Below are 21,684 nucleotides of genomic sequence, written 5' to 3'. Positions count from 1 at the left end.
AAACAGTATCTAATGACAGTTTGTATTTCTGTGGTATCAGTTGTAATGTCTTCTTTTCATCTCCAATTTTATTTACTTGGTTCTTTTATTCTTAGTATGTCTAAAGATCTGTTGATTTTGTTTACTTTTCAAAAAAACCAACTCTTTATTTGTTGATTTTTGTATCTGTAAAGTCTCTATTTCATTTATTTCTGCTCCAATCTTTGCATTTCTTTCCTTCTATTAATTTTGAGATTGGTTTGCGCTCACTTTCTTCTAGATCCTTAATACGTATCACTGTTTACTTGAAATCTTTCTATTTTTTCATGTAGGCATCTATTGCTATGAACTTCCCTCTCAGTACTGTTCTTATGTTTTGGCATATCATGTTTACATTTCATTTGTTTCTCAAGAATTTGAAGATTTTTATTTCTTCAATGACTCACTGTTCAGTAGCATGTTGATAAGGCTCTATGAATTTTGTATAGTTTCTGACATTTCTTTTGTTAATTTCTAGTTTTATTCCATTTGGATCAGAGAAGATATGATTTTAATTTTTTGATGATGTTGAGACTTGTTGATTGTAGACAATGTTTCATGTACTGAAGAAAAGAATGTCGATTCTGCAGACATTGAACAAAATGTTTTACAATTCTTTGTTAAGTTCATTTGATTTATAGTATAGCTTAACTCTGGTTTTTGTTGATTTTTTTGACTGGCTATCCATTGATAAAAGAGGGATGTACTCTCCTACTATTATTGTGCTGGACACTATCTCTCCTTTTAGATCTAATATTTGTTTTATAAAATTGGATGTTCTGGTATTAGGTAAACATATGTTTACCATTGTTATATGTTCTTGTTGAATTGATTCCTTGACCATTATGTAGTGACTCTGTCTCTTTGTGGTACTAGGGACTGAATCCAAGGCCTCATGCTTGTTAGGTAAGGGCTCTACCACCAACGAGCCACATTCCCAGCCCCTCAGCTTTTGTCTTTAAGATTATTTTGTCTGAAATAAAAATAGCTACTGTGACTTGTTTTTGGTTTCTGTTTGCATGGAATATAAAAAAGGGGAATTATTAATAATTAAGCCATTTTGTTTCTCAATCTGGCTGTTTCTCTAGCTATACTATAGTAAGCTGACTACACCCTATCTTTCTAACCCATTATAACTTAAAAATCCAGTTAGAATACAAAGAGCAACTGCCTCAGGATTCAAAAAAGTAAACAGTGATAGATAGCCTTGTGATGGGCTGACTTAAATAATAATCTGTAGTGAAGGTGATTTTTCCCAATTCCACTCTTCCTTCTTCTGGCTTTCATTTGGGAGTGAAATACTGAACTGTCTGCAGGCATGGGAAGCAAAACTTTTGAGAGAAGGTTGCTACTTCCCACAGAACTGGGAAAAGGTCCCCGTGTTTTACTGTTTACAGGGAAATCTTACGTTGGTATTCTACTCTTCTTTGTTTTCTCTTCTGGTTCTATCTTGAAGGCAGCCCCAGTTGTGGAATACCAAAGACCCACTTCTCTAATCATAGGACCTGAGAGAGGAGGACCCTGCTGTTTAGAGAATGTGTATGTGGGAATCTCCATTAATTTAAGCACCTTTACTCTTGCTACTTCTAACTAATTAATTATGGATGACCACAGTCACCTGGAAATAACATGGTGAAGGATAAAAATGTGAAAGAAATCTGTCTTTCTGGCTAGAGGAACCAGAGCTAGGGGGTCTCAAGAAGCCAGAAAGTATGAAGGAAATTCTGAACAGCAGGAAAAGGTGACCCCTAATTTTGTGTATGAACTTCCATAAAGCCAGGGTTCACCCTGAAGCATGGTACATGTGCAACCGACCCAAAGAAGCACAGGGTGGCCTTCCAACAAGGAACTACAGTATAAAGCACTGTGCAATTTCCAGAGTAACTGCTGAGTGGCACATGCAATAGACAGACTCAAATAGCATAGCAAAGACTTTGAAAACTGACATAGAAACCAATGCCAACAGAGAGTGAGACAGAACTTACAGATCTTATTGGTTACTGATCCTAGGTTTAATGACTGATAAAACAACACTACAAAATGATATCACTTCCACAGGATTTTAGCAGGACCAGAGCCCCAGAATATGACATTCAAAATATCTAGGATAGAGTCTAAAATTACCAGACAGAAAAAGAACCAGAAGTTCGATGAATTCTAAGAGGAAAAGACAATCCACTGATGTAAGCACACAGAAGACCCAGATTTTGGAAAATATTTGATGAAGATCTTAACGCAGGTATAATAACCACCTTCCACAAAATAAAGGTAAACAAACATTCTTTAGATGAACAGAGATAGGACTTCTCAGGAGATAAAAAAGAAATGAGAAAATATGCATCTGAAATAAAAATTTCACTGAAGGTGCAAAGTAGCAGAAAGAAGACAACAAAGGAAAGAATTACTGCATTTGAAGACAGATTAGTTGAATGCCCCAGTCTGAATTATGGAAAGAAAAATGATGGATTAAATAACGAACAGAGAACTGAAGAATTGCGGGACAATATCCAAAGGCCTCACATGTGTGTTATTGGTGTATCAGAAGATGAAAACAGACACAGAAAACATGTGAGGAAGTAATGGCTGAAAATTCTTCCCAAATGGCTAAAGACATATTCAAGGAGTTCACTAAATTATAAATAGGATAAACTCAAAGAAAATCATACCTAGACATACAATGACCCACCTGTTAAAAAACAAAGATAAAGAGCTCACCAAAATTAAAAGAATGAAAAGGCAAGTTACTTACTAGGAGAACATATCTGGAAGCCACACATCCAACAAAAAACTAGTACCTACAATATATAAAGAACCCTCAAAACTCAACAGTGAAAACAAAACAGTCCATAAAAGACATGAATAGTCGTTTCACTGAAGAGGATTTATAGATGGCAAATAAGTATATGAAAAGATGTTCAGTATCATCAGCCAGTAGGAAAATGCAAATCAAAAACACAATGTGGTACTAATAGATACCTAGAAAAGAACAGTGAGCACATTAATGCTGGTAAGGATGTAGAAAAACTAGAACATTCATACATTGCTGGTACAATAAATCGCTGAAAATAACATAATTTCTTATGAAATTAAACATATGACCTAACAATTGCACTCTTGCAAATTTATTGCAAAGACATAAAGACTTGTATTTATGCACACACAAAAACTATACATAAATGTACATGAACTGTACACAGGTGTTTTATTATAATATCCCCAAACTGAAAATTATATATATATAAATATATAATATATAAATATATAAATTAAGCAAACTGTGGTAAAAACATACATATTATACTACTCAGCAATGAAAAGAAATGAACTACTGATGCATACAACAATGTGGATGATACCACTTTCAGAAGAAATCATGAGAATCTTGTGTGACCTTGAGTTTTTTTTCTTTTCTTCCAGGTTGGCTTCCAATTCACAATTCTCCACTTCAGCCTCCTGAGTGGCTGGGATTATAGGCACACATCCCTGCACCTGGCTTCAAACCATTCTTAATGCCGTTAACAGCAAGAGAACTGGTAAATTAGTATTCATAAAAATTAAAGCCTTTTTCTCTATATATGACACTGTTAAAAAAATGCAAAGACAAGCCACCAGTTGGGCGAAAATATCTGCAAATCAGATATATCTGAAAAGGACTTTTATTTGGAATAAAGAATTTTCAAAATCCAATAAGAAAACAAAAATCCAATAAAACATTTTGAACAAACACTTCACCAAAGACTATAAACTGACGGCTAATAAGCATATGAAAAGATGCTCAACATCAAGGAGCATGCGGAAAATGCAAAGTAAAACCACAATGAGATACTTACACATTGCTATAAGAATGTCTTAACACACGTGTGCGCGCACACACACACACACACCTGAAAAAATTAAATGCTGGTGAGGAAGTAAAAATGCAAAACTTTTGTGTACTGCAAGTGAGAATGCAAAATGGTTCAGTCATTTTGGAAAACAGATTGGTTTCCTATGAAAATTAAACACCAAACACTTTTCTAGCAATCTCACCCCTGGAACTTATCTGAGAAGTATGAAAACTTTATATTTATACAAAACTTGCATATGAATGTTTACAGCAACTGTGTTCATTATTTTAAAAAACTAGAACTGAATCAAATGTTCTCCAACTGGTGAAAGGATAAATGAGCTGAGATGCATCTGTACTATGAATACCTAGCAGGAAAAAGAAGCAAACAACTGATAAACATGGATGAATCTCATATAATTATGTTACGTGACAGAAGACAAAGTAAAAAAATCTGTAATTATTCCTTTTATATGACATTTTGGAAGGGCAAGATTATTTAGAGGAACAACAGATCAGTGGTTGCCAGAAGGAGGAGGGTTGGAATATAAAATGACAGCAAGAGGGAGTCATTTTGTAATGACCAAATTGTTTGGCACATATCTGTACTCTCAGCTACTGGGGAGGCTAAGGCAGGAGGATCACAAGTTTAAGGCCAGCCTCAGCAACTTAGTGAGACCCTGTCTCAAAAATAAAGAAAAAAAGGGGTATGTGTGTGTGTTTCTGAGGATGTAATTAAGTGGTACAGTGCCCCTGAGTTCAATCCCCAGTATTGAAAAAATTTTTTGTTTTGTATCTTGATTGAACTTCTCTAACTAGAGAAGTGTACAGTGTTCCTCAAAACATGAATTTTTATGTATGTAAATTTAGAAATAAATTTAAAAGAATATAAGACAAGGGGCTGGGGCTCAGTTGCAGAGCACTCGGCTAGCATGCATGAGTCACTGAGTTCAATTCTCAGCACCACATAAATGTAAAATAAAGATATTGTGTCCACCTAAAACTAAAAAATAAATATTAAAAAAAAATATATAAGACAAGCATAACAGCAAGATCCATAAAACAGAAAACTGGTAAATTAATACAGTGGGTATAAATTAGGACTGTTTTAGGTAGCTGTTATACAACCCTCAGGGAACAATGGCACTGAATCTACCTCCTCTCTCATGTCCATCCCATCTAAAGCTGCTGAACTGTCCATCTTTCTGGGGTTGACCATTCTTATTTATGAGTCCTAGACTTACGTTGGAATATATCTGAAACAATACCGGCAAATGTAGTGCAGGAAAATGCTCCAAATAAAATGACTCTGTGCTTTCTGCTTCACAATATTTCTGAATTAATCACCAATGCTTAAAAAACTAGATTAAAAATCAATTTGTTTGTTTGTTTTGGTACTAGGAATTAAACCCAGGGGTACTATACCACTGAGTTACATCCCCAGCCCATTTTATTTTTTATTTTGAGACAGAGTCTCACTAAGTTGCTTAGGGCTTCACTGAAGTGCTAAGGCTGGCCTCAAACTTACGATCCTTCTGCCTCAGCCTCCTGAGTTGCTGGGATTACAGGCTTGCGTTATCACACTCAGTGCCCTTTTTATTTTTGATTTTTGAGACAGGGTCTCACTAAGTTTCTGAGGCTGGCCTTAAACTTGTGACCCTACTGCCTCAGCCTCCTGAGCTGCTAGGATTACATGTGTGTGCCACTGCATCTGGCTTAGAGAGATTTATATAAAATATAACTCTGATCATGCCTTTTCCAACTAGAACATTTTCTCCTTTACTTTTGGACAAAGTTCAAACTCCTTAGCATGGCTTTAAAATACAAGGTCTTTCATGAACTGATTCCTGACTCTCTCCAACCTTGTGCCTTGCCCCTTCAAATGAACCCTGACAGTTCCTACAGATCTTTTCTAAAATAACTTTATAGATGTTTATTGAAATATTACAGATGTCTTAAATTTATTTTCCTACCAAATAAGAGCTACTATTTACTAAGCATATTTATTTCCTAGATATCATGCTAGGTGCTTTATATTATATACATTCGTTCACCTTTTAAAATAACTACAATTATTCTCCTTTTACAGTAGAGAAAGCTAAAGATTATGAAGGTTAGGTAACTTCATAGCATAGCAAGTGGAAGAGCAGAGATAGGAACTTAAACCTGACTCTCATATGTTCAGCTATTACAGTAAAGGCAGTCAGTAAATGTTTATTAAATTAATAATAGCTCTCCATCTTCTTTATCTTATAATTATCTGTAATTCACAGAAATCCAGGATAAAAAATACATAGAACCATATAATGTCACAGACATCTGAAATTTTAAAACTGTGTACCTACCTGCATGAGATCTTGAAGACTCTCAACAAAAGAAATCTCTGCTTCTACCATATAAAATTCTGCCAGGTGTCTCCGGCTCTGAGAATTCTCAGCTCGGAATGTTGGACCAAAGGTAAACACTTGAGTAAAAGCTCTGCAATTCAAGATGAAGATCATGAAAATAGGATTCACATGATTAATTTTAAATATTTAAAGTACTCTGTGAGCTCTTAAAAAAAATTGTACCTCTGTCATGTTCATAAGCCCACACATATTAGCTCTCTACTTCTCTAATGGGTGATAATAATAGTTTCATTAAAAATGTTACATTTATAGAAACCATTTTATCCCAAAGGAATTTGCAACTGCTTTACAAACCCTACGGTTTTCTAAATATAGATACACAACCACTTCTGGGTGCATCCTACTGCAGCTGCCTTAAACAGCAGGCAACTACATTTCACAACAATCAAGATCAAAGTAAAGGAAAAATACCACCACCCAAGAAACCACACAGAGAATTCTAGATAGAAACACAAAAAATTAGAATTTCTTGTGAATAAGGTGTGCAAATTTATTTTTTAAATACATGAAAAAAGAAATGTCAGATATGTGCAGCAATTTACCTTTTCCCAAGTCTATCTGAGCCCTTCATAACCACCCACATATTCCAATAGATGCTGAAATCTGACCCTTGAAATTTGGGGGTGAGGCAGATTTTGAAGAAATGTCTATCCCCTGGATTTAAAAAAAGACTAAAGCTCAACCATCCAAATGAAAACAAAACAAAAACCCAAACAAACCTTATATTTTAAATTCCCCCAAAGAAGTAGACACACATCTCCATTCTTGAACATTTTAGTGTTCTTCATATTTGACAGGGCAAAAAAATGGAGATCAGATCAAGCATATACGAAGTAAGAAATATTTCTTAGGACTTAATTATAAATTTTGTTTTTGCAGAAACAAAGCAAGAAATTTGGGATCCTCAGCTATTATCTGGAATACTCTTTATATGTTCATTATTAGGCAAGTAAAACTAAGATCAGTAAGCAGTGCAGAAAACAGATGTTTTATATAAAAAATAAACATACCAGTTTTGTTTCATTTTAAGATACTCTGGGAAATAACTAAGAGATTTTTTTTTTCTTTCAAAATTTCATTTCAGTTGGTAAGGGGCTTAGTAATTTTAGTTTTAGGTGGACACAATATCTTTATTTTACATTTGGTTCTATAGCCACCTTCATGAGATCATAATCGGTTAAGCTCAGAGAACTTTAGCTTTTAAGGGAAAAAAAAAAACAGTAGGAACTCAGAAATATTACTATGGTTAACTTTTTCCCCAAGATTCAGACACAGACTTGCTTATTAGAATGTTCCTGAAAAGACAACTTATCTTGTACAAAATAAAAACGTTTGTCCCATTTCCAAAAACGAAATAATGAATAATTCTGCTTTTCTTTTTACCTTTCTTCCAGTGCTGTTAATCTCAGTTAATCTATTTAGTCATCCAGGCCAGATCTTACAACCCCCACTGCCCACATGTCCCACATAATGATTACAAAACTCAATTGTTTACGCTTTGAAAATTCTCTCAAAGCTAGTCACTCTTATCTCCACAGCTGCTGTTGGCGGTAAACCCTTGTATTTTGCTTAAAAAATAAACAGCTTTTGACTGATGTTTGCCACCTGTCTTTCTCTTGGCCCAAAATACTGTGAGTTTTCAGGCTCAAATCTGATTATATCAGCCCTAATTTTAAAATCTTCAATGATTACCCACTGCCAAAAGGATAAAATTCAAACTCTTGATTTCAACTCAGGATTCCCCTCATGTAGCCTTTCCTCCCTCACCTAGCATGCTCCTGCACCTTTGGGGTCTGCAAAGGCCATTTTCCATCCAGTACTCCCTGTCCCCTGATTCTCTTTCTATATTTTATTTTTTAGGTACCCGATGTTGAATCCAAGGGCACTGAGCCACATCTCTAGTCCTTTTTATTTTTTTATTTTGAGATGGTTGCTTAGGGCCTTGCTAAATTGCTGAGGCTGGCTTTAACTTTTGATCCTCCTGCCTTACCTGGCCTCCTGAACTGCTGGGATTACAGGTGTGCACACCATGCCAGGGTCCTCTCATTCTAAATGGCAAATTCCCATCCAACCTTTAGGACTGGGCTTTTATGTCATTACTTCTTGGAAACCTGACCATGTATCCCAAATTCATTATTTCCTCCTGTATATAATACTTTGTTCATATATTTATCATATAGATATGTATGAAATGTAATTATATTTTAAAATATCTCCCTTCCTCCATTAACTATGAAATTTTCCAGAATAAGCATCATGTTTTATTCATGTTTGCATCTCCAGTGTCTAGATAAAACAGGTGCTCATGCTGAATGAATGAGTAACTAATGATGATGACGGGCTTCCTCAGTTGTCAAGTGGAAAAGCACAACATCCTCATAAACAACAATGTTACAAATATAGAAAAATACTCAAATACACCTTACTAGGGCTGTCACTCAGTACCTAAGATGGGAACCTAAAATGGATACCTAAAAATGGGTCAATCAATTCAGTCTGTCCCAAACAGTAAAATCAAAAGTTACATGGCCTTTGGTTTCCAATCTGTGACTATGACATCTATAAGTAGGCTAGCAATAGGTATATCAAAATTTAAAACATGGCATTTATTATTGGTACTACATTGTAAGAAACTGTATATATAAATGTTAACATTAAAGTGTTGAATTTTTTTAGGGCATAAATACATATGTGGTATAGCTGAAATTTACTTTGGAGGCTCTGAAATACAAGGAAGGCTAATGAGAATGCTATTCAAGAGTGATATTTGTATTAAGGTACTAGGCACAAAGACATAGTGGTTTCATACAAGAACTCCAAATTCAAAGCATAAGGGCATTTGCTTCAACATGGCAATTCTATATATGTAGCTCCAGAATGAGTAGCAATAGGGATTTTAAAATTTAACAATGGTTCCCTAGATATGTTTGGCAAGTTCTCCAGTATAAAATGTAGAAGAGTATTATGAATTTTTACTTTAATTATAGTAAATAGCAGGCACTGACTGAGGTACTCAAGAGCTCAGTAACACTTTTTTTTTTTTCAGTTCATTTCTTTTTATTTTATTTATTTATTTTGGTACCAGGGATTGAAACCAAGGGCATTTAACCACTGAGCCATATTCCCATTTCTTTTCACATTTTATTTAGAGACAGGGTCTCACTAAATTGTTTAGGGCCTCACTAAATACTGAAGCTGGCTTTGAGCCTGTGATCCCCCTGCCTCAGCCTCCAGCCGCTGGGATTACAGGTATGCGCCACCTGGCCTCTTTTTATTGTTGAAGTAAGTAACATTGTAATCGAGTAAGAACTGATGACCACAGTGCTTCTTTTGAATTAACAGAAAGAAAAAATAGTCTGGAAGGTATGTTGGAAAATTGCCTACTTTAGCATCCAGTCTTTAAGCAGAACAATGTTTAACCCATTCAATAATTATCACCCTACATCAGCATCAAGTGTACTATTATAAAGTAGTAATTACTGCAGGGTGCGGTGGCTCATGCCTGTAATCCCAGCAGCTGGGGAGGCTGAGGCAGGAGGATCAAGAGTTCAAAGCCAGCCTCAGCAATGGCAAGGTGCTAAGCAACTCAGTGAGACCCTGTCTCTAAATAAAATACAAAATAGGGCTGGGGATGTGGCTCAAGGGATTGAGTGCCTATGAGTTCAATCTCTGGAACCCCCCCACCCCCCAAAAAAGTTGTGATCACCAGTAGAGAGCCACCATCCTTGTAAGCCAGACATTAAATGTCAAAACCTTACAGCTAACCCCTTCATAGTTGATTCCTTAAAGTATTATTACTATTTCTGTTTTCCAAAGTAAGAAACTTTTGATTCACAGAGGTTAAGAAGCTTTCTCAAAAGTCACAGAGCCACAGTTAAGTTAAAGGGTGGAGGCAGACTCAAATGCAGATCTACTCCAATGCTTACAGCCTTGATTAGATACTGACAAAAATGATGCTCATAACTAAACATTTAAAAGCTCAGAAAATTAGGGGCTAGGGTTGCGGCTCAGTGGTAGAGCACTTGCCTTGCATGTGAGTGGCACTGGGTTCAATCCTCAGCACCACATAAAAAACAAATAAAATAAAGTTATAAAAAAATAAAAATTTTAAAAAACTGCAGTAAACAAACTAACAAATAAACAACAACAAACCTTAGAAAATTAGAAGGAAAAATTCATAGTACACTCTCCCTTCTCAAAGATAACTAAGATAAGTAGTCTGGTATATTTCCCTGCCTTATGAATAGTTTGCTTTATGTGTTAAAATCATAGCTCTCTAGGATGTGTTGTCTTCATAAAAATAATGAGAATGATAAATTCTCATCACTATTTTGTAACTTTTAGCAAATCTTTAGTCTTTGTAGTCTTTAGATTTTTATAGGCATGGGGGATGGGGAGGCTTGGCATTGACTCTAGTATCTTTTGCAATAATTTTGTTTCTAGGTCCATAGAAAAACCACTCGTTTAAAAAAATATATTTATTTTTTAGTTTTAGGTGAACACAATATCTTTATTTTGTTTTTATGTAGTGCTGAGAATCGAATCCCCAGTGCCTCATGTGTGTTAGGCAAGCGCTACCACTGAGCCACAACCCCAGCCCCACTTCTGTTTTAATATATGCAGATTTCTTTTGTTCAGTCTTCTACAGACATGAGAACCATTTGTAGCAAGGCTTATAGCAACATTTAAAATAAAATCTGAGAAAAAGCCTATTTCTAAAACAAGATACGAAGCCAGGTGGAAGGCCAGTACTGCTGTGAGAAGAGACCAGCAGAAAAAGAAAACACTCAGCACCAGAAAACCATTCTTCTGCCAAATTACAGAGAAAGGAAAGCTATAAAAGGAAAGACCATGAGCTTGGCGTCAATGTTGAAGATAACAAAACTACATTCAATACGCATCAATCAAGAAAGCTACAAAAATGGATTTTTGGAAAATAAAAAATAAAATGACAAAGTGTTCTATATAAAAGTCACCTTCTTACATGTGTGGAGTTTTATGAAGCCCTTGAGTTGGCCAGTCAATTATTTTAAAATGGTCACTGGTTGTTTGGCCATTTATTCTTTCTGGACCTGATATTTAAGAGCTAAGCTTCATATTCTGAAAGAATAGAGGAACTGCTATTCTTTATCTGGGAAAGAACTTACTTGGCATAAGACTGATCAAAAACTTTTTCCGTACCCCAACCTCTGTATTACTTCTCTACTGTCATGTCAGTAAGACGTTCAATGAATTGAAGAGAACTCATGGCTTTAGTTAACAGTCTTTGTGGAGTGATTTTCCCATCATCCAGAAAATGATCATCTATTTTACTATTGTCTTGTGTCCACTGGATTATCAGTATCAATACCATAACATACTTGTCATGTGTTATTATTACACGCCTTAGAGTGGATTCCAGGTACTTCCTTTCCAGTTTTCTCCTATTTCTTGATTTGATTTTATTTGATATACTTTATAAAAGGCATACAAGAGATGTGGCCTTCAACATTTCAACCATTCATATTAAGAAGCCTTAGGAAGGATGCATTCTAAAGTTGAAAAAGTTCTGATTCAGGAGACTGAGACAAGAGGATTGCAAGTTCAATGCCAGCCTTAGCAATTTACTGAGGCAACTTAGTGAGACCTTGTCTCAAAGTAAAAAATAAAAAGGGCTAAGGATGTAGCTCAGTGGTAAAGTGTCCCCGTGTTAAATGCCCTGTACTTAAATAAAAGAAAATAGGAAAAATCTTTTTTACTATTATTGCTAAACAATTCTGCAAAATTCATTTTATTTAATTTTTTTTTAATACCAAGGATTGAACACAGAGGTGCTTAACTACCAAGTCACATCCCCAGACCTTTTTTGTATTTTTATTTAGAAACAGGGTCTCCTGAGTTGCTTAGGGCCTCACTAAGTTGCTGAGGCTGGGTTTGAACTCACGATCCTCCTGCCTCAGCCTCCCAAATTGCTGGGATTTCAGGCATGCTCCACCATGCCTGGCTTAACATGTTTTTAATATTTTTTAAAATATTTCTTTTTTAGTTGTTGCCCACAATACTTTAATTTATTTATTTTTAAGTGATGCTGAGGATCGAACCCAGGGCCTTGCATATGTGAGGTGAGCGCTCTACCACTGAGCCACAACCTCAGCCCCTGTTTTTAATATTTTATTAAAACATAATCTTAATTGCACAATGAAATTCAAAGTTTGATAGGGTCTGACAACAGTCCTGCTTCAGGGGCTGGAAGGCTGGCTACTTCTGAGATGAACTGAAAAAAACATGCCAGCAAAGAGACAATAGCAGGCCAGTAGCAGGATGAGTGGCAACGGAGGAGTCAGAGAGGCAGGAAGGGACCAGAACATGCAGGGCCTTCCTACATGCCATGGTAAGGAGTGAGTGGATTTCATTTAATACTCCTTGAAATACTCCAGCCTCTTGAAATATTGTACTTTGTTAGTTTTCCTTCTTCTTCTTCTTCTTTTTTTTAGTTGTAGGTGGACACAATACCTTTATTTTATTTATTTATATGTGGTGCTGAGGATGGAACCCAGGCCCTCACACATGCTAGGCGAGCATGCTACCACTGAGCCCAGGCCCCAGCACTCCTTCTATTTTTTGACCTCTTTACCTTCTTTACACATATCTCATTCTAGCTGTTCATTAAACACTAGCATTCTTCAAAACTTCAAAAACTCTCTTTTCTCATTAGACACTATCTCCCTAAATGATCTGCTTTAACCAATGATTTCATACAGTCCCAAATTTAGTTTCTGCTCAGACCTCTTTTCTAAGCTCCAGATATGTGTATCTGTTTATCTGTTTAGTTGATCCTTCCATTCATCAGAAACTGAACTCATGTTCTCCCAGGTCCATTTGGCTTCAATCTTCTTCCAACCTTCTTCGGTCAATCCTCCCAATATATTCTTTAATAATACTATGCTCCATTGTTCACAGCACCTTTTAAAATGGAAACTTTATATATAGTATGGATGTGATTGTTCATCTTCTCTTTTAGATTGTAAATTTCATGAGCGACTATATCTATTTGTTTGTTCTTTATAGTGTCCTCCATGAACAACTGGACAAGTATTATTTGTCAAATAAGTAAACAATTCATTTTTTTTTCTCTAAAATATGCTGATCCCCAAGCAGCATTAGGAGAGGGTGAGGGTAGAAGAATTACAATGGTTAACAGAATATCCATTTCCAAACAAACCAAACAAAGAGTTGTGCTGCTCTCTATAATAGTTGTTCACAGGAGGCATTAGAAGATAACAGAATCAGATCTCTCAATGGCTGCCCATATTTTAACTTCTGGTCTGTATGCAACAAAAATCTTTGAAAAGTACTAAATCGGGTGAGCTTCTCTAGTTAGGAGAGATTTTATTTTTTTGAGAAAATATAATATACCACAAGAAAAAAAAAATCACCTTAAGTCTACTCTATGTAAACATAGCAGCACATGATTCTTTGGCTCCTGCCAGATGGAAGTGCCACTGCATCATTGCTGCAATGTGGACTCATCAGAGGACTGACTGAACAGGAAGCCTCAGAAAATCACATTCTGTTTTATTTTTATTTTTGTGGTGCTGGGGATTGAACTCAGGGCCTTGTGCATGCGAGGCAAGCACTCTACCAACTGAGCTATCTCCCCAGCCTAAAAATCACATTCTCAAAGGCTGTGATTTGCTGACTGTCCGTCTTAACTGAATATTTATCCTCATGTCTCAGGAAAGCATTAAAATCACCTTTCCAAAAAGGTCTATTCAACTCTATTCATGTCAAGACTATCCCTTATATTTCTTACATTTAGTGGCCCTTTCCCTGAGGACTACATGTAAACGAGAACAATATGTAAATACTTTAATTTAGGTATGTGTACCATTTTTTTGTATACATTTTTAAAATTTGTTTTAATTAGTTAGACAGTTGAATGCACTTTGATACATTATATATAATGGAGTATAATTTATCATTCTTCTGATTATACAATGTAGAATCTCTCCAGTCACCTAGTTATATATGTACATAGGGTAATAATGTCTGATTCATTGTACTATCCTTTCTACCCCTATGGCTCCTCCCCTCCCTTCACTGCCCTCTACCTAATCTAAAGTAACTCTATTCTTCCTTAGCCCCTGAACCCAACACAGACTGTGAATTAGCATTTGCATATCAGAGAAAACATTAGGCCTTTGGTTTTGTGGGATTGGCTTATTTCATTTATCATGATAGTCTCTGGGTCCATCTTTTCACCTGCAAATGCCATAATTTCATTCTTCTTTAAGGCTGAGTAATATTCCATATGTGTGTGTTATGTATCACTTTTTAAAATCCATTCATCTGCTGAAGGGCACCTAGGTTAGCTATTGTGAATTGAGCTGCTATAAACATTGATGTGTATTATAAGTTTAAAAGATTTTAAGGATTTATCTTTTATGAGGCATGAGACTGGAGAAGTAGATAGTTAACTGACTATGGCCATGAACCATCAACAGTTGTGGGGCTCAAGTCTCACACACAGGACTTTAAACTTAAAAAAAAAAAAGTTTTTTTTTTTTTAGTTGTAGTTGGACACAATATCTTTATTTTATTTATTTATTTTTATGTGGTGCTGAGGATTGAACCGAGCACGTCGCATGTGCTAGGTGAGCGCTCTACTGCTGAGCCACAACCTCAGCCCCAGGACTCTTAAGTTTTTAAGGTTAGGGTAGTGATGAAGAGTGGGTATTAAAGATCTAAGTTGAATTCCTGGTTCCTCAACTTAAGCAACTCTTTAACGTCTCTGAATTTCTCCATGCAAACATGGGTTTAAGTACACATCTATCAAGGGTTATTATAAAGATGAAATAAAATAAAATGTCAAAAGCTTAACCTAATATCAACTATATAAATAGTTCAACAAATGGATAATAGTTATTAGGGCTGGGGAGTTGCTCAGTGGTAAAGCACTCCTGAGTTCAATCCCTAATACCCTCTCTCCCCAAAACAAAGGAAAAAGAAAAAAAAAAAAGCAAACTCCTGGGACATTCTAATGCCCAGAGTTGAGAAACAATGATCTAGATATTCTAACTGCCAATTATAATTAAAAGACACAAATAATCAATACAAAGGTGTTATTTCATACCAGTGGTACCATCTGCACAGAATGAAAATTTTCTAACATTCTTGACAGACTCCAAATCCAACAGCTTGGTTTAGGAACACAAAAGCATAAAGGCACTAAGGCAGTCTAGAAATAGGCAAACTGCTTTTAACGACGTACTTAGACCACAGAAATAAAACATGAAAAGCCCCTATTCATTTTCCTTGAATTGGAGGAGGAAGAAAAAGAAGAAGAAAGAAAGGAGGAAGAGAGGAAGAGAAAGGAGGAGGCAGAAAAGGGAAGAAGGAGGGTAAAGGAAGGGGGTGAAAAGAAGACAACTAGGACACTGGTTATGAAGCATAGCAGAGAGATGATCCTTTGAAGCCTGCACTAACTCTTGTTCTGTGTACCAAGTGACACGCACAGGGATTTCAGAGCTGTACTGTGTATATACTATCAAGACATCCACCAGTATTAAAATAGCTAAATAATCTGTGGCATATTCACACAAAGAAATATTTATTCTACATTAGTGAAAATAACAGGTTATACAACATGGATATAATTTAGAACATAATGAAACGATGAGCATGTTGTGAGGACTATAATGTTAAATGAATAAAATAAGTTACCAAAGAAAACAGTGATTCTATTTATGTAAAAATCAAAAAACTTTCAAACTAAATGTACTGGTCATAGATGTAAACACCCGTGACAAAACTACAGAAAAAAACTAAAGTAATGATTCAATGCAACATGAGGATAGGCACAAGTTCTCAGGGGAAGGAAAAGGATTGGATTAGGAAAATACATACAAGGCACCAAGAAAATGAAACATTTTGAGGGGCCCTGATGTTGAACATTAATATCTTACCTCTGTATTTTAAAAGTTTTAATTTTGTGTTCACATAATATGTAGACACCAAAACAAGTCAGAAAGAACAAGCAAATGGAATGAAAAAAAAGTAAAATGACAAAATTATAATAAAAGTAAAGGGCAGGCATTGGTATCAGTGTCCAAAGTATTTACCAGGCTACTATTCAAGTTTTTCAAGCTTCCTAACTTTCTTTTATTAGTGTCTGTCCATTTGATTTAATTCAACAAATATTAACACATATTAGGAACTTAGGTCTAACAAACATGGTTACTATGATAAGGGCAACAGAAACCTCCAAAATGCATGTGACACAGATACCTTAAATACCTGACCAAGGCCAACCAGATCTGCATTGTTTGATATGGCAGCTCCTAGCCATATATGGCTTTCCAAATTTAGTTAGAATTGAATCATTTAATTAAAGTTCCTTGAAATATGACAGTCACACTGTCCATTCTTCAAGTGCTCAACAGTCAGTCAGTGGCTTCCATATAGAGCAGTTTCATCATGTGTTTAAGTTCTACTGCCCAGCACTGAAGTAGAGTGTTGAAATCTCAACAATGCAGAAGATAATCAACTAAAAGAAAATGAGTGTTCAGATACTGGGTCAGAAGGAAAGAGATTAATGGAGTACAGAGTTGATGGGAAGAGCTTCTGAATTTGCTCCAGGACCTAGTCATATACATCTGATTTTCCTCATAGCCACTACTATGCCAGACCTCTTTGCCCTTGCACCCCGCCATCTGTGCTTTACAGAACCCATGTCCTACTTTTGTGTGTGTGTTTATAAGTACAGCTTCTCTCTTCTGATAAAATGGCTGTCTTTCAGAAAGGTACTGATGCATACCTAAGGAATATTCAGTAAATGACATTTTGTAGCTTTCATTAACTTTCCATCAATATGCATAAAAATTCTCAGAATCAGGCTTTTCCGAGCTCTTAACTCATCCACAGGCAAACTAACAACCATCTTATTTATTATCTCTAAAGATGATAATGAACCTACCATTCTCCAATGATCCTGGTTCCCCTGAGAAGAAACATTCAGGATGGATGTATAATAAAATGGCTAGTGCCTCTGTCTTCTGATTTGGTTTTACTTATAAATATGGCTTCAAATGATACAAAGAAATAGTAAATGCTGTATGAATACTTTAAAAAATACTCTTAATGATATGGATCATGGTATGACCTATACAAAGGGTCAAGAGACTCTGGGTTGAGCTATTATTCTGGATGTATCCCAAGTTACACTTAACCCTCCAAAGCTATATATAAAATATCAATGTTATCAAATCAAATACATATTTTGGCTAAGAGAAGTATGAAAGAAAATTTCTGAGAAAACTCTTTGTACAGTAGTCCCTAAAGTACTTCTGCCTAGAATTCAATTTTTTTCATTGAACTTTATTTCACACTATCCCATGGTAGAATCAGGAGAAAATCCAAGAATAATTACCCAGTTGAAGAAACTAAGTAAAAGTCACTAATAAATGTTCCTGAAACAAACAAACAAAAAACAGGGTTCTGTCATAATTCACATATTAAATCTCTCTCTTATACCTGAAATAAGGTTTGCTAGAGTTCTGCACATTCTCCAAATTGTAAAGATTTATGTGACACACATATCTTTATCTGTACCATGTACCTGTTTCATGTGACAAAACATTCGTTTTATTTTTGGGGGGGTATAATATATCATGGAAGATATAGTGTGTGGGGTGACCTCAAAAGAAATAAAAGATAATGTTAATAGCAACCAATATAGGTGACTAAACTTATATGTTATCAGCTTTTACTGGTGAGAGAGAAGCAAAAGAACCATGAATAAGTTCCTTCATTAGCAATTTCTTCTAAAGGAGCAAAGATGAAGTTTCCTTTTATTTTACATTAAAAAATCTAATTTTTGCAATATTTCTTATAGTATGTCCACTAGACCCTACAAGGCATTTCTATTAAGTGTCTCACTAAAACAACACTAGTGAAGGCAGAAATTTAATTTATTCCTACTCATCATCTTTGGGGGGCCATAGGTTCTGGTTTGCCCAGGACATTTCACTTTATGACAAATGCCCCAGAATAACTGTTATCAGTGCTGCCTTTCACTCTAAAATCTTCCATTGCTGATGGGCATGAAAGAATATAATTACTTTAGAAAACGGGCAGCTGCTTATGAAGTTAAGCATAAATTTACCATACAACTCAGCAATGTTTATGTTTAGGTGTTTATCTGGGGGAATATAAAAAAATATGTGCTCACAAAGAATTGTACCTGAATATTCAATTTTAATTATAATTTACCAAACTAGAAGCAATCAGATATTATCAACGGACGAGGAAGAGAAAGGATTCTGGAAAGATTGTGGAATAAAAAGCACCAGGATCTGTTTACCTACTTAGATAATACCAATGGCAGAATCAGTCTGCAGTTACTGTTTAGGAATTCTGGTATCTACTGAAGGTGAAAGGCTAGGATAGTAAACTTGTTAATCCCCATCATTTTTAGCTTTTAGCACAGTAGCAGCTATCCATTCCCCACTCCCAACCCTGAGGCAGGGAGTTGTGCAAGTGTTCCTGCAACAGAGGTTTGTGGGAGCCATAGTAGGCAAAAAGAATTCTGTCCTCCAAATACTGGGAATCTGGGCTTGGATCCCAGACTGCTGGTTTGGATCACAGAGATACAAAGAGTCAGGCAGCTACTTTGTTGCACCTTCTTGAAATGCTGCAAGTCTCTCTTCTGATATGACTTTCAGGGGATTTAAAGGACCATTTCCCTTTCTCTTCCTTTCATTTTTTTCTCTTTTAGCATTTTGGGAGTTAGATATTAAAAAACCTGGGCTTTCAAAAACAACTACATTTGTGGGGAAATTTAGAAAGTGTTCATGCCTGTCCATAGGAAGGTCCAGGCCTGGGAAGACTAAGTTCACTGACCCTTGGCACAGAGACAGTCCATAACAACAACAACAACAAAAAAGAGCAAACCGTGCCGAGTTTTGTGGCACATGACTATACTCCCAGCCACTCAGGAGGCTGAGGTAGGAGGACTTCAAGTTTGAAACCAATCTCAGCAATTAAGTGTGACTGTCTCAAAATAAAAAAAAAATTTAAAAAGGCTGGGGATCTAGCTCAATTGAAGATTGTTTACCTAGCCTGTGTGAGGTCTTGGGTTTAACCCCTAGTACAGGGGAAAAGGAAAGTAAATCACATTACAGATCTACTTTAAAAAGACTTAACTAAGAGAATGTGTGACAACTATTAAGGAGATAGGAAACCTAAAAAGAAAACAAAAGGAAATTCTGGAAATAAAGAGCACAACAGTTGAAATGAAAAAACTTTCTTATTGGGATTCAATGGCCAGATTTGAGGAGGCAAAAGAATAAGTCAGCAAAATTGAAGAAAAGATAATGAAAATGATGGAGTCTGAATAATGGAAAGAAAAAAAGCAAAAGAGAACAAAACCTCCATCACTTGTGGGATATCATGATGTGTGAGTGGGACTCTCAGAAGGAGTGGGGGGACAGAAGGAAATAATGGCTGAAAGTTCCCAAATTTGATTTAAGATTTGACTGTAAACATTCAAGAAGCCTAACATTCCAACTAAGATGATTTTAGAAAAACCCATAGTGAGATACATAATTAAACTTTCAAAGACAAAGAGAGAATGTTGAAAGTAGCAAGAGAGAAACAACTCACTGCATACAAGGATTGGTCATTAAGATTAGCTGCAAGGCTGGGGTTGTGGCTCAGTGGTATCACGCTTGCCTCACATGCATGGGGCACTGGGCTCGATTCCTCAGCACCACATAAATAAATAAATAAATAAAATAAAAGTACTTTGTCCATCTACAACTAAAAAATAAAATAATTATATATAAAAAAGATTATAATGTTTTGAACTACTAATAATAAAAAAAAGAAAAAAAAAAGGTTATCTGTAGATTTCTCATCAGAAGATCTGGAAGCTGGAAATGAGTAGGCCAATGTGTTTGAAGAAAGAAAACTGTCAAACAAGAATTTTGTATCTGGCAGAAACTTCAAAGAATGAAAAGAATTTAAAACATTCCCAGACCAACAAAAGGTAGAAGTTTGTTACCATTAGATCTGCCCTGTAAGAAATGCTGAAGGTAGTCCCTCAGTGGAATGCAAGTAGACAGTAATCTGAAGTAGTCTGAAGGAATAAAGATCTCAATGAGGATGAACATGGGTAGTAACAGTTTATAATTGCATTTTTTGTTTTCTACATGATTTAAGAGACTAGAACATTAAAACGAAATCATTAGTTAAAAGCTAGTATTATTGCAATTGGTTTATAAATTTACATAAATTTTCTACATAATTTAAGAGGCTAATGTGTCTCAAGTAACTACTACTTTATGGTTTGAGGACTCAATGTTTAAGATATGATAACAACCAAAAAAGGTGGAGTCAGAGCTGTTACAGAAGCAAAGTCTCTGTTACTAAAATTAGATTGATACACATTGTTTGGATATTAAATGTAATCCCCATGGTAACAACAAAGAAAATATTCATAGAAAATATGCAAAAGCAAACAAGAAAAGAACTTAAATATTTCACTATTAAAAAACTTTAAACACAAAAAGAAGACAGTAATGCAGAAAATAAGGGACAAAGATTCTCTAAGGCATGCAGAAAACAATAGTACAATGATACAAGTGCCTATTTATCAGCAATTACTTTAAATATAAATAGATTAAACTATTTAATCAAGTCAGAAATTAATAGAATGGATTTTTAAATTTGTTCCAATTAGTTACAGGCAGAGTAGATTTTTAAAAAGTATGACAGATGCTCTTCAACTTACAATGATCAGGTTAGTACATCCCAATAAAATCACGGTAAGTTGAAAATATCATATATGGAAAATGCATTTACTATATCTAACCTACTGAACATCATGGTTTGGCCTATCCTACCTTAAATATGCTCAGAATACTTATATTAGCCTACAGTTGGGTACAATCATCTAGCACAAAGTCTATTTTATAACAATGTGATGAATATCTCATAATTTATTGAATGCCTATATCCAGAAAATGCTGGCAACACAAAACACTGTAGAGTACCAGTTGTTTACCCTTTGATCACATGGCTGATTGGGAGCTACAGCTCATTGGTGTTGCCTAGCACCTCGAGAGAGCAATGACTGCTAGTCCAAGAGAAGATCAGAATTCAACATTCCAAGTACAGTTTCTACCGAATGTGTATTGTTTTTGCACCATTGTCAAGGTGAAAAACCATAAGCAAACAAGTCAGGGACTATCTGTGTATGCTGTCTACAAGAAACTCACTTTAGCTGCAAAGATACCAATAGACTGAAAGTGAAAGAATGGAAAAAAATTCCATACAAATAGTACCCCAAAGACGAGCTGGGGGTAGTTATGCTAATTTCAAACAAAATACACTTTAAATCCAAAAAGATTACAAGAGTCTTGGGTCATGTATATATGTATCTTTTGAGGGCAT

General features: G+C 35.5%; 1 protein-coding gene across 1 annotated transcript in view; it reads right to left on the bottom strand.

Annotated features, from left to right (window-relative positions):
- Nars2 (asparaginyl-tRNA synthetase 2, mitochondrial) overlaps positions 1-21,684 on the bottom strand; it is a 128,755-nt gene that overhangs the window by 32,234 nt on the left and 74,837 nt on the right. The window contains exon 7 of the mRNA XM_048787873.1: positions 6,190-6,322. Coding sequence (XP_048643830.1) covers positions 6,190-6,322 — 133 coding nt within the window. The remainder of the gene's footprint in view (positions 1-6,189; positions 6,323-21,684) is intronic.

Source organism: Marmota marmota, unplaced genomic scaffold (genome assembly GCF_001458135.2).
Source record: "Marmota marmota marmota unplaced genomic scaffold, marMar, whole genome shotgun sequence".
Lineage (NCBI taxonomy): Eukaryota > Metazoa > Chordata > Mammalia > Rodentia > Sciuridae > Marmota > Marmota marmota.
This window is presented reverse-complemented; position numbering and strand designations above follow the sequence as displayed.